The following is a 12,415-nucleotide window of genomic DNA, read 5'->3' as shown; positions in this document are numbered from 1 at the left end:
ACAAAACTGTTAATTTTTAATATTTGGGGAGACAGAGGGAGCACTGTGAACTGCAGTGTTTGAGAGGACGGGTGTGATAGAGAAAGCTACATATCTTACTCCAGTTTCCCTAGGACACAAAACTAAGAGTGAAGCAGGTTAATACAGGCAGCAATGCAGGATCATATCTTATTACACTAGCCACTGACTCACTTTAAGCCAAGGGACACACAACAGGTAGGCTGGCATCAGTTAGTCATATAGACTGTCTCCAGACAGAAACTACTTGGGAATAAAAAGACTTTGGAAGGAAAGAAAATGAGATTTATCTGCTGGCTGCTCCTTTGCCAGCAGGTTGTATTATCTGGAACTTTGGCAGCCAATGGAACAAAGAGAAGCTGAGGAGACACATAAGGTGTGTCTGAAACGGTGAAAATCAAAGTAGGCTTGGGAGGATGGATGGAATTCAGACAAGTGGATTGGAGTGCAAATCTTCTGCTAGATACTTGGGGAAGAGACTCTAGGCTTTCATCTGGCAAGTCTCTGAAGAATGTGCTCTAACAAATATTTGCAAATTATGAACATTTGTTTTCTCTTTGGGAGTTACACAACTCTTTACTGAAAAGAATATTTGTGCTCTTTCTTAACAGGCAGACAAAATAAAAGATAACATATTTAAGAATTCCTTCCAAAAATTTTGTTGAATTTTCTGGTATGTGTTTCCCCTTGTTTAGAACTGATTAAAGATAAAAAGTGTATTGTTCTTTGCAGAAGATGATCTACACCATTTAGTAGAGAGACTAGATTTTATTTTCTGTGCCCATTCAGTCATCTCTGTCTTGAGATAGCACTTCATTTTTATTGTCTCTATGTTTTTATCTTTTTTGTTATCTCTTTTTTTGGGTTATCTGTTGAGTTTTTTACTACTCTGATGATTTTATAAGGAATAATAAAATACATTTTAATAATCCAGTGATTAAACCTTTAAATGTTCCCTGTACAGAGGTGTGAGATATTTTCTGTATATAACTGCCATAGAGCTGTTTACAATTATTGATATAAAAAGATAGAAAAAGAACCTTTACTTTGATTTAAATGAGGAAGCTTACGTATTTACTTGTTTGTAGATCACTTTTTGTAGCTTGTTAAAATAAGGAATTTTTAAAAGATAGCTTATTAAATTACAGTGAGATAAGCATAGATATTATACCTTAACTATGCCAATCAGGTGCTAAAATTATTAAAATGTAATGTCAATATTTGATCTAAAATGGATTCCAGGAAGGTAAAGTGATACAGCCACTATGGAGAACAGTATGGAAGTTCCTTAAAAAACTAAAAATAGAACTACCATACGACCCAGCAATCCCACTACTGGGCATATACCCTGAGAAAACCATAATTCAAAAAGAGTCATGTACCAAAGTGTTCATTGCAGCTCTGTTTACAATTGCTAGCACATGGAAGCAACCTAAGTGTCCATCAAAAGATGAATGGATAAACAAGATGTGGCACATATATACAATGGAATATTACTCAGCCATAAAAAGAAACGAAATTGAGTTATTTGTGGTGAGGTGGATGGACCTAGAGTTTGTCATACAGAGTGAAGTAAGTCAGAAAGAGAAAGACAAATACTGTATGCTAACACATATATATGGAATTTAAGAAAAAAAAAGGTCATGAAGAACCTAGGGGTAAGACAGGAATAAAGACACAGACCTACTAGAGAACGGACTTGAGGATATGGGGAGGGGGAAGGGTGAGCTGTGACAAAGCGAGAGAGAGGCATGGACATATATACACTACCAAACGTGAGGTAGATAGCTAGTGGGAAGCAGCCGCATAGCACAGGGAGATCAGCTCGGTGCTTTGTGACCGCCTGTAGGGGTGGGATAGGGAGTGTGGGAGGGAGGGAGACGCAAGAGGGAAGAGATATGGGAACATATGTATATGTATAACTGATTCACTTTGTTATAAAGCAGAATCTAACACACCATTGTAAGGCAATTATACTCCAATAAAGATGTTAAAAAAAAATAAAAAATAATAAAATAAAAAATAAAATGGATTCCAGTGGGACATTTTACCTAAAACCTAAATTGTGCAGAGCCAAAATTTATACATAGTTTCCTACTTCTTATCTAACTCATTTTAATCCAATCTATTTTACATTTTCTAGATATCAGTAAAATTAAACTGTCAATTAAAATTTCATGGTCTACAGTATTATCTTTAGACAGAAGTGGAAGCAATACTCCAGTTAATAATCTAACTATAAAAATAGAATTATTGCTCTAGTTTCAGCAATATGAAATTGCAGTTGTCCAATGTCCTAATTTATCTGAGTTTAAGAAATTTAGCTATTCCTAATCTTCTATGTCCTCAAATTTTGTGTTAGGCTATGGTTAATAACTAAACAAAATAAAATCAGAGTCTTCCTCACTTGCTATTCATATGGGGTCCACATAATATAGATCTGTTTTTTCTCTATGTAGGTAAATCAAAATTTGGACATACGTTAGATTAGTTGTAGTGATAAACTAGATGTGAATGCTAATATCTATTGTATTTATGAAGCTTGTAATGAATTGGTATCATGTACAACTTAGGAAAGCAAGGGTAAAAATATTCGACATTAGTCTTTAGACTAATTCCTTAGAATGACACAAAATTTGACACACATGTTCCAGGTAAAAGACTCCTATGAGTTCACTTGATGTCGTAGTCTATCTTCCTGATGTTTTATTCACAATAGCTCATCAAGTAGAAGGCAAAGGGTATGAAAGTAGAAGGCAACTAGTTAAGGCATCCATTACTTTTGTTTCTGCTTTATGCTACTAACGTTCCCTGACAGTGGGAAGATTGAAATGTTGGATGTTCAATCACACTACATAGTCTGCCTTCAACTTATCAGTTAACCTTGAAATGTTTACATATGTTGGTGGCTCAGTTTTCTACATTTTCTGTTTTCTAATGTGACTATAAAATCTCCCAATGTCACTTGACTGTCAGACACAGCTTGTAGTTCTGAATTTCCACCGTTTTAATGCCCAAATGCAATTAGAAGAATAGCGTGATACGTTACAAATGCTAACTACTAATTTTTCTATTGTTGAATGGTCATAATATATCTATACATGTAAATGTCTTTAAATTCTAATTATTATGTAACATTTTAAATGCAATGCCTTAATTTGTGATTTAATCATCTGAATAGAATACTAAGCTTTGGTAATTTGGGGGAAATTTTTCTATTTGATTGTGTGAACAGGTGAAATATTCTAATTAAGTGGATATTTGAGAATAGACACCAGAGAGGAACAGTGTTATCACTGAACTGTGAAATGATTATAGAGGAAGAGTTAAAGTGCAAACATACATACACCGTAAGTCAAGTGTTAGAACTTGGTGACACCAAGGACTGATAACCATATTGTAGTTAAAGCCACAAAACATACTGCTGAGTCCAGTCAGATGAAAGTGTTTTTTAAGACATCAGGCAGGAGTAAGAATCAAAGTGAGAATTGAAAATGCTGGTCCAAGTCATGGAGAAGAGCAAAGACCAAAAACCAGTATCAGCGAAGAATAAGAATAAGATTAATAGCTAGCATTTAATTAATTCAATTCTTATGACAACCCTATTTCCATTTCTAAAATAAAAATGAGAGCAATGCGGATCAGAAAGATTGACTCCACAAGTACAGACACGAAGTGGCATGAATTCAACGAAGGGTCTTAGGCAGTGAAACGTAACGCTGGGAAAAATCTTCTGGCATTCGGCTCCTTTCAAAAAACCTGGCATATACCTCTCAGGTCCCTTTGTTCAAACTGAATTGTGACAAAACACTTCCTTCTTTCCCTGTTGTTACTGCTCATGGAGTTACAGAAGTGCTTACATTCTTTGGCAGAATGAAAAAATGTTTAATTAAAAACCTACTTATTGATGGCTAACCAGGAGTAGGGCACAGACAGGGCTGAGCATTTTAAACAGTTTATATCATTTACTCCTCATGACTCAGTGACACAGGTAATATTAATATCCCCATGTTACACATGAGAAAGCTGAAGACTCTTGCACAGTTGAGTAACTTGGACCCAGTAATACAAATATTAAATATTAAGGCTCAGATTCAGTCACAAGCAGTTGACCCCAAACTCCACTTTTGCTAATAACTGTACTACATTATTGCATAGGACAGTATAACAGAAGAAGAAAAATAATCCTTAGTATTAATATTGCCATCATTATTACCTCATGTTTATGGTTAAAACTCTCCTACAGTAGGGTAGATCAAACTCGCCTTTAAGATTTCACAAACGTTTAGAACTCTGAGGAAATGTGCATATATGCACACACACAAATGTTCCATAACATTTTGGGGAGTTACTGGATTCCCTGAAGGTCAGATTATAAACCTCCATATTAAAGATCATTCTATGCAAATACAATTATATATATATGTTATATGTGCTCAAATTTGTGCTCTAAGTAACTATATTATTAGTAAATTATACTTTGTAAACTTGAAGTGAAAGAGCCCTTCTTAAAATAAGTGCTTCCTGGTGTAAAGAGAAAGGCATGGTTGGAATCTTGGTGCTACACTACCGAGTGTGTACCTTAAGGTACCCACTTCTTTCCATGCCTCCCTTTCCTAACTTGTGAAATGGGAATGATAACAATAGTACGCCCAGAGGTTTACTTAATAAGTCAATGAATTGACATTTATTATACACTTAGTAGAGGACTTGTGCAGAGTCAGTTTACAATAATAGTTCACAACCTGCTTGTGTTTTGACCAATGAGTTTAGTCGTGAAAAAGAATATCCTCGATACTAACATTCTCTATTTCTTACATACCTATTGTAATATCTAACATAGTCCCTGGAACACAATAGGTATTTAATAAATATTTGCTGAATAAATTTAGAAGGAAAAAAAAGTTTAGCATTGTTCTATTTGCAATTAGACTTAAAATTGCTATTAAATTTTTAGAAGCCTTACCATATTCCATGGTACCAGATATTTTCATATATGCTTTTATGATCTATTGTCTATTAGCAGTGTAATCTCAGCATTAAGTGCTAATTTAAATGTATATCTGTATTATATGTAATCAATCACTTCACTGTCTTTTGCTTTCTTCTCTGTAACTTATATTCTGTTTGCTAATTATTTATGCAAATTTCCATTTTTATCACCAGAGTGTTTTCTCAGTTTTTCAGTTAGCCGAGCGTATCTATACTTGTGGCTGTGATTTGTTTTTAAATACCAGAGAGTCTTGTATGAATAAAGACAACATTTTAATGTACTTTATTAATATATCCTTTCGAACCCTCCAGGTACTATTTTAAAATATCTTTTAGAATATTTCAAAAGAAGGATAGAAAAAGTCAGTTTTTATCTTTCCCTATGAATGTTACCAAAACTATCAATTAAAATGTTCCAGTAAATTTTTACATGTGCATCCTTCCCTATCTGAAAATGTCAATTGCTCAGTTTTCTTAATACAGTTTGATGTTAATTGGGTGTTATTTCTTTTTTTTCTTTTAATAATTTCTACTAAGCTGCGTTTTGATATGTGAGAGAACTGGAAATTCTCACTTTTCTTTAATAGTTTTTAATTATTCTGCATAAATTTAGTGTTATGATTAGATAGTCTGAGACCATCTACACTGTTAAAGATTAAGTTTTCTTCTTATATTTTAACATCTCTTATTAATGAAAAAATAGTAAGTTGAAACATTCATACCATTTATTATGTTATAAAATCTCTAATTATAGTTAAATGTCTGGCTTTCTATATCCTAGGGCACTAGGGAGAATTACTTTTTTAATCATCTAGTTTTAATAAATGATACATTGGCTTGGTTACTAGTTTGGTTATTTTCATAAAACATTTAAATCTAAGATATTTTATTCTTTTGCACATTTTTGCATATTGATCTATGAAAACAAAATGGAGTCTTGCTTAGACATAATCTCTACAGACTAAAGTTTGATTTATAATGAACTGAGCAATGTTCTCAAACTTTATTGTGCATACTAATTACTGAAAATCATGTTAAAATGCAAAGTTTGATTCAGTAGGTCTGGGATGAGACCACATTTTGAGAAGCAAACACCTAAGACCATCTTATGGGCCTCTAATGATGACTCAGCAGATATTTCTTGAACGTCATAGTCAACATGCAGAATTATTTACTACAAGTGACACAAAGTGATGGCTCTGGAAAGAGCATGAGCACTAGAGATAGTTATAATTTTCAATTCATTCTTTGATGCTTATTAGCTGCTTAATCTTGAGCAGATTTTAACTTTTCCTAGTCTTAGTCTGTCTTCTTATTATCTGAAGCTTGAGAAATGTCAATTGATTGACTAAGATTTCAAAAGAAATAATCAGTTTCAATGATGATGATTTCAGTTCAATTTAACAAACATTACTGAACATACACAATGAGCCTGAAAAGGGTGGTGGACTTAGGGTAATATTAAACCACAGTTTACATGAATTGTCCTTTTCGGAAAGCTAAGTGAAAAATTATGACATATAAACATTGGCATTACTAGCTGGGAAGTTTGTCTGATGGCCTTTAGCTATCAGCAGATACATATTTCTTTAACATTTAAAATGTTTTTTTGCCAAAATTTAATGTTTCTCTGTTGCTTAAAATTCTTAGTTATTCCTAAATTCTAGAGGTAAGTGATGTACCCAAATGTTTCTTATATCGACCTCTTCTAACTGAATCAGGTGAAGAATTGTTTTTGGCCAGAAGTTTGCTGCATACTGCAACAGCTTTGTTACTGTGTCAATAGCGGTATGATTCGATTGTTAGTATAAACAGGGATCAAGAAATCTAGACATTTCAGAAATTAAATAAGATGTCAAATGTTCACTGTTCGGGAATACTCCAAGAAAATGACTTAAAAGAAATCTGATTATGTGCCATGGAACATTCTAAACCCAGATGTGGCCCCTTCCACTCACTTGACAACAGAATATGGAACTTGTCACTGATAATAAACCCAACATCATAAGCTGGTTTCACACAAATTGTACTTGGCTGATGTTCTCTGTGTTTCAAATTGGGTAATTAATTATATTAGCTACATTTCCTGTAATACACATATTAGAAACAATGATATGTTTGCAATGAAAGAAATACTGTTTTGTTATTGTTAATGGATGTGACATGCATGCCAACTCTCTTTCCTTTCATTCCTTTAAAACCATTGTCATTACAAATGAGTTTTCACTGCTTATTTTTCTGCAACTCTGACTACCCACTAGTGTTTTTAGAGCTGTGTTTTTAAAAGGTCGTTAATTAAATTTATAAGACGTAAAATCGGGCACATGGTTTTGTTTTGTTTTGTTTTTCATTTTTTGTCTCCTTACTAAAACATTTGATGATGATTTTGTCAAGAAACCAATCTTAGGGGTTCCCTTGTTTACGACAGTGCTCTGATGTTTGCTTTTGACTATTTCTGAGTTTCAGAGAAAATTTCATACGAATCAGTTTTTGAAAGATTGGAACTTCTTAAATTCAGTCTGATTCTTGAAGCCTTCATTCTTTTTACTTCTCTCTTCCTCTTTTTAACGGGACAGGCCACATAACAAGATGGCCTGAGCCCTCTGGCTATGGAACCCCATGGATGGTTCCTTCAACTCACTAGCACAAGCAAATATTGTCATGGTTGAAAACCCTGTTGTTTGGTAGCTGAAAGTCCTGAGTAAAAACTGGTCTATAAAGCTGCAGAGTAAACAATGTGAAAATTGGCTTGCGTTTCTTTAACGCCAAGTTTGGTTTTCACCAGAGTTGATTTTTCAAAATGCATAGTAACTAGTTGTGTTTGTTATTAATCAAGCAAATGGGCATTGTAGCACCAAGCACTCATTTGATTTTTAATGTGCATTGAAATCAGCAATGATAATTCAAGTTACAGCAAAATAATTATCAGTACTGTGTCAGAATAAAAGCAAATGTCATTTATTCTAATATGTGGATTTACAGATTGCTCACAATTAAAAGCAGAATAATAGGAAAGGAATACATGCATATTAACAAATGCACCCATGGTTTCAGTAATGCTTTAAAATGAAAACAGGTGGTTAAGACTTACCAGTTTTAACGAGCCTTACTTATGTTAATTATACATTTTCTTTTTAGAGTGTTTATCCTGAAGGATGGCAGCCTCAAGATACATAACGTTACCAGGTTGGATGCCGGATCATACACTTGCATAGCTACAAATCAGTTTGGTGTTGCCAAGAACACTGGCAGCCTAGTTGTAAAAGGTATTTTACTGTCTTCATTTGTGCTTGATGAACACTGGAGATACGTATGCATATCACGATCTCTATCACAGTGTCAACCCTGTATTATCATATTGTATATGTGAAATGTTTGATTTCACATTTTATTTAAGAGTTGTGTTCCCATATTCATTAATAGCATGCTCACTTTGCCAGTGGAATAACATGGTAGATGTGAATACCTTGGCAGTTGAAAAGCTGTCCAGCGGGTAATTAGACAAAACTAAAACTTGAACTAAAAATTTTGGATTTCCACAGATGCCTCAGTGTGGGGAAGCCATGGACATTTTGTTGACGTCAGTGGGTAATATTTTTTTTGTGAAGTTTCCTTCAGAAACTCATTTTGTGTAAAATTTTTACCTGGATGTAAGGCTGCCCAGTGCATAATCAGTTCATTTCTTTCTATAACTCTAAGTACATAATTAGTGAAATGCAGACTCTCTTAGATTCACCTTAATAAGCAGTTCTTTGCAAAGAAAAAATATTAAAACATTAGTGTCCATTTGAGTTATTATTAGATTGCCATCACAGTAAACACATACGCTCACACGACTTCAGATGGTAAAAGTGCATACCTTAGTCTTGAGACTTTTAAACTAGTATCAATCCGAATGTAACTACATATATCACCAAGGGACATAATTAGCATTAGATGCATCTACGCCCCATCTTTGCTACTTTATTGAAGCTCAGCTCATAAAACTAGTCTGTTTAGGGGGAGCCAGGTCACTTTTATCATTTTATTGCCTCCTGGATGACAAAAATGACTGTCTTGAAAGACAAGTTTGAGCAGCTACTTAAGCCCAAATGATTAAATTCAGCAATTGATACTTTATCATCATTTCTATTAAAAATGAATAAATACAATAAAAAGTAGTTAGCTGCTATACTTCAACTATCCTTTAAAATGTCTCAAGGAAAATAAACACTCATCTTTATCCCTGGAAGATATTTCTTCCAACTTTATCTCAAGCCTATTATATTATGCCAACAATTGTCTGAAACACTCAGGGGAAATGTAAATGATAGAACTTGTATCAAAATTCAACCAGTGTAGCATAATTTGAAAAACTTCACTTCTTTAAGATTGTATTGTCATCAGGTTTTTAAGACAGGTATGGACTTAATGTTTCAAGGAATGTACTGTAGCTATATTTAATAATAGGGAATTTCTCCAGCAAAGTTTTGGCAATACTCATGTACTGAAGAGTGTGAATGCTTTATGTCTGAAGAACTAACATGTCCATTAAGGAAGAAAAACAGAGGAGATTACCTTATTTCAAATTAAGAAACTACAGGTGGTATGCACTCATTTTTATTACAGCAGAAGATTAAAATATGGTAGAGGATAAAAAGGCATTGCAGTTAATTCTTACAGGTATGGAGAAATCCAGGAGGAGTTAAAATATGAAATTTTAAGGATGAAGACATTAGTAGTGGAAACGTAGTTTCTCAAAGAAAGTTTTGGTAGAATACTGGTGATGCGTGAGTAGGACCAATAATTTTCCTGCTAAAATACAATGATGGGGATGCTTTCACCCCAGAGACTAAGAGAAAAAGTTAATAGATTGAGCTAAATGGATAGTTTCTTTTCCTCAAATGTTTCTTTAGCCTTTAGCTAAATGCTGTCTTAATGCTGTCAATTACTAATTAATGGAAGAAAAGTAAAAGGAGAAGACTCACATAAATGTGAGAAACTCAGGAGCAGCTACTAACTTAGCTCAAATTATGGAATTTGGATATTGTAGAGGTGAAACATAGCCATGTTTCTTACTAAATAGGTTCCTAATTCTTAAGATAGAATTAAGTTGATATGTATTTTGGGATATTCCATAAAACACACCATAATCCTCAGGCACTCCACTCTGTCTATGAGTAAGAAAATAACTAAGAATGCTCAGTTAAAAAACTGATATATTTTTGCTTATTTCTAGTGTTTTTTTGCTGGAGCTATTGAAACAAAATTATCTCAATCTACATTCCTGGTCAACTTTATCTTTCCTACTCTTTCTTCTTCTGTGGTACATTTCATCTTCTTACAAAGGATATAATTCACTTATTTACATGTATTTTTTTTCCCCTATATTTCCCTTCCTCTAGAAAAGAAGCATAAAGAAGGCAGGGACATCACAAATTCTAGTACAGTCCTGGGAACTGTATGTGTTCAATAAATATTTATTGATTGAGTGAAAGGATCTCACCTCATTCCCCTTAGTTCTCAGAGATAATTTCCATCCTGACTTCCTTGCTCTAAAATCTGAAAGTTCTCAATTTTTCAGGGTTTACGCTTGTTAGAATACTTCACAATAAAGAACATCAAAGGCAAATAACAAACTTGTAAATGCTTTCACTTTCCCAATTTTACGGTTTGTAGTTACATAATTCTAATACATAGAGAAACCCACACTCTGAAAGGGGGGACAAATATGAAAATACATGAAAATCTGAAAGTCTTCATGCAGAGAACTCACTGTTCTGGTATTTTCAGCATAATACCAGAGGATGATTTACATATGCAAAAAGGGCTTATCTCAATATGCATGAATATCAAGTTATTTTCACTCATTTATATCTAATAATGGGAAGGAAATTGTGTTTGTTATTTTTAACCTTCATGAAATATCCACGTGCCATTTTAAAGGGATCTGGGGATTTCTTGCTTCTTTGCCATTGACAGTAACCATCATATGCAATATAAATAAACACATATACATAATAACACATACATTTTAAAAAAACTATATAAACACAAAATGTGTACAGTATGGATAAAAGCATCTTTAGAAACTTTGCTTTATTACTGATCTGTAATGTATAATCTTTATTAAACTGTGGGATTTTTACACAAATACAGTTCTAAGATAAGTCTATCATTAGCATAGCTTCTTAACTAGACTGCTATCTCTAATTCCCTTTCATGGGGGAATGTTGAAGATATCACTGCCAAAATTATTATTTTACAACCTACAAATCTGAAGCTTTAATGTGAGAAGGAATCATAATACTATGCATTGATTCAAATATTTTCTTGACTATTAAGAGTGTAGCCATTTGGCTGTTTGTTAAGACGATTTAATACTTCTCTGTGTATGTATGTATATGTGTGTGTGCACCTGTGTGTGTCTGTATGTTTGCATTTTCTTGTCTATAATGTTCATCTGATTGTCATTATACAGTCAAATATAATTTTATTTCTCAAATCAAAATCTTACACTGACCTTTCTGGTAATAGGGTGGTAAGGAGCAAATGAGAAATTTCAGTAAAGCTGATAAAACAATCATCTTTCTTTGAATTTACTTATCTGCCTCAGTCATGCAAAAAATGTTGTTGTTAGATAACATGTAAAAAGATAATAGTTACAGAACTAAGATATTTTCAAGCTTAGTTTTTAGTTGATATGGCTTATCTGTGTCAAGAGGATTCTGAAGTTATCTGCACTGTATGTTGGAAATTTCTGTTCCACCATGCGACAGGATAAAGCAATTTGTTATTCAACACAGGGAGTGCAATTAGCACCAGCCTTACCAGAGCCCCAGCAGATGCCCAGTGTAATTTGAGGACATGTTCCATAGGCACAGACAGAGAATGGAAAGGAAAGAGAGTTTAAATGTTTTCATTTGTGGGGACTTAGTAAAATTACAATGTGTACATACGCTAAGAGGTGTATGAAAATCACGTAAAAGGGGAAATTATTTGATCTGGCATTTGGAAAATTATTAAAAAGCAGAGTAACAGCAGGCTATAAAAATGATCTTGTTTGCAGGCAACATTTGTTTTCGTTTCCCCACTGGAGAAGTTTTGGATGTCCAATTATAGGCCTCATTGCTTCAGCATTATTTTCAACTGAAATGTCGGAACTTGGAAAAGCATATCTAATGTGCAAATTAAGTTTATTGCTGCTCATTTAGTTGTTTATTCTTTGTGATAGAAGTCTTTATTTTATCAGCATGGAGAGTGGCCTATCCATTTTCTCCAGCAGAATGAGGGTGTTCACTAATATGGTTCTACATTTACTAAGAAAAATATCGAGATAGGTAGATAATTGGAGGCTTTGTGGCTTTACACTGCAGTTTAAAAGATTTGAGGTGTTGAGCCCAGCTGTATCCAGAAGCCCAGCTTC

General features: G+C 33.7%; 1 protein-coding gene across 1 annotated transcript in view; it reads left to right on the top strand.

Moving 5' to 3' along the window:
• CNTN6 (contactin 6) overlaps nt 1-12,415 on the top strand; it is a 237,857-nt gene that overhangs the window by 186,358 nt on the left and 39,084 nt on the right. The window contains 1 exon segment of the mRNA XM_060308373.1: nt 8,149-8,276. Within this exon segment, the coding sequence (XP_060164356.1) occupies nt 8,149-8,276 (128 nt within the window).

The sequence above is a fragment of the Globicephala melas genome, chromosome 11, assembly GCF_963455315.2.
Source record: "Globicephala melas chromosome 11, mGloMel1.2, whole genome shotgun sequence".
Taxonomy (NCBI): Eukaryota; Metazoa; Chordata; class Mammalia; order Artiodactyla; family Delphinidae; genus Globicephala; species Globicephala melas.
The sequence above is the reverse complement of the archived record's forward strand: the minus strand, read 5'-3'. Positions and strand labels throughout refer to the sequence as shown.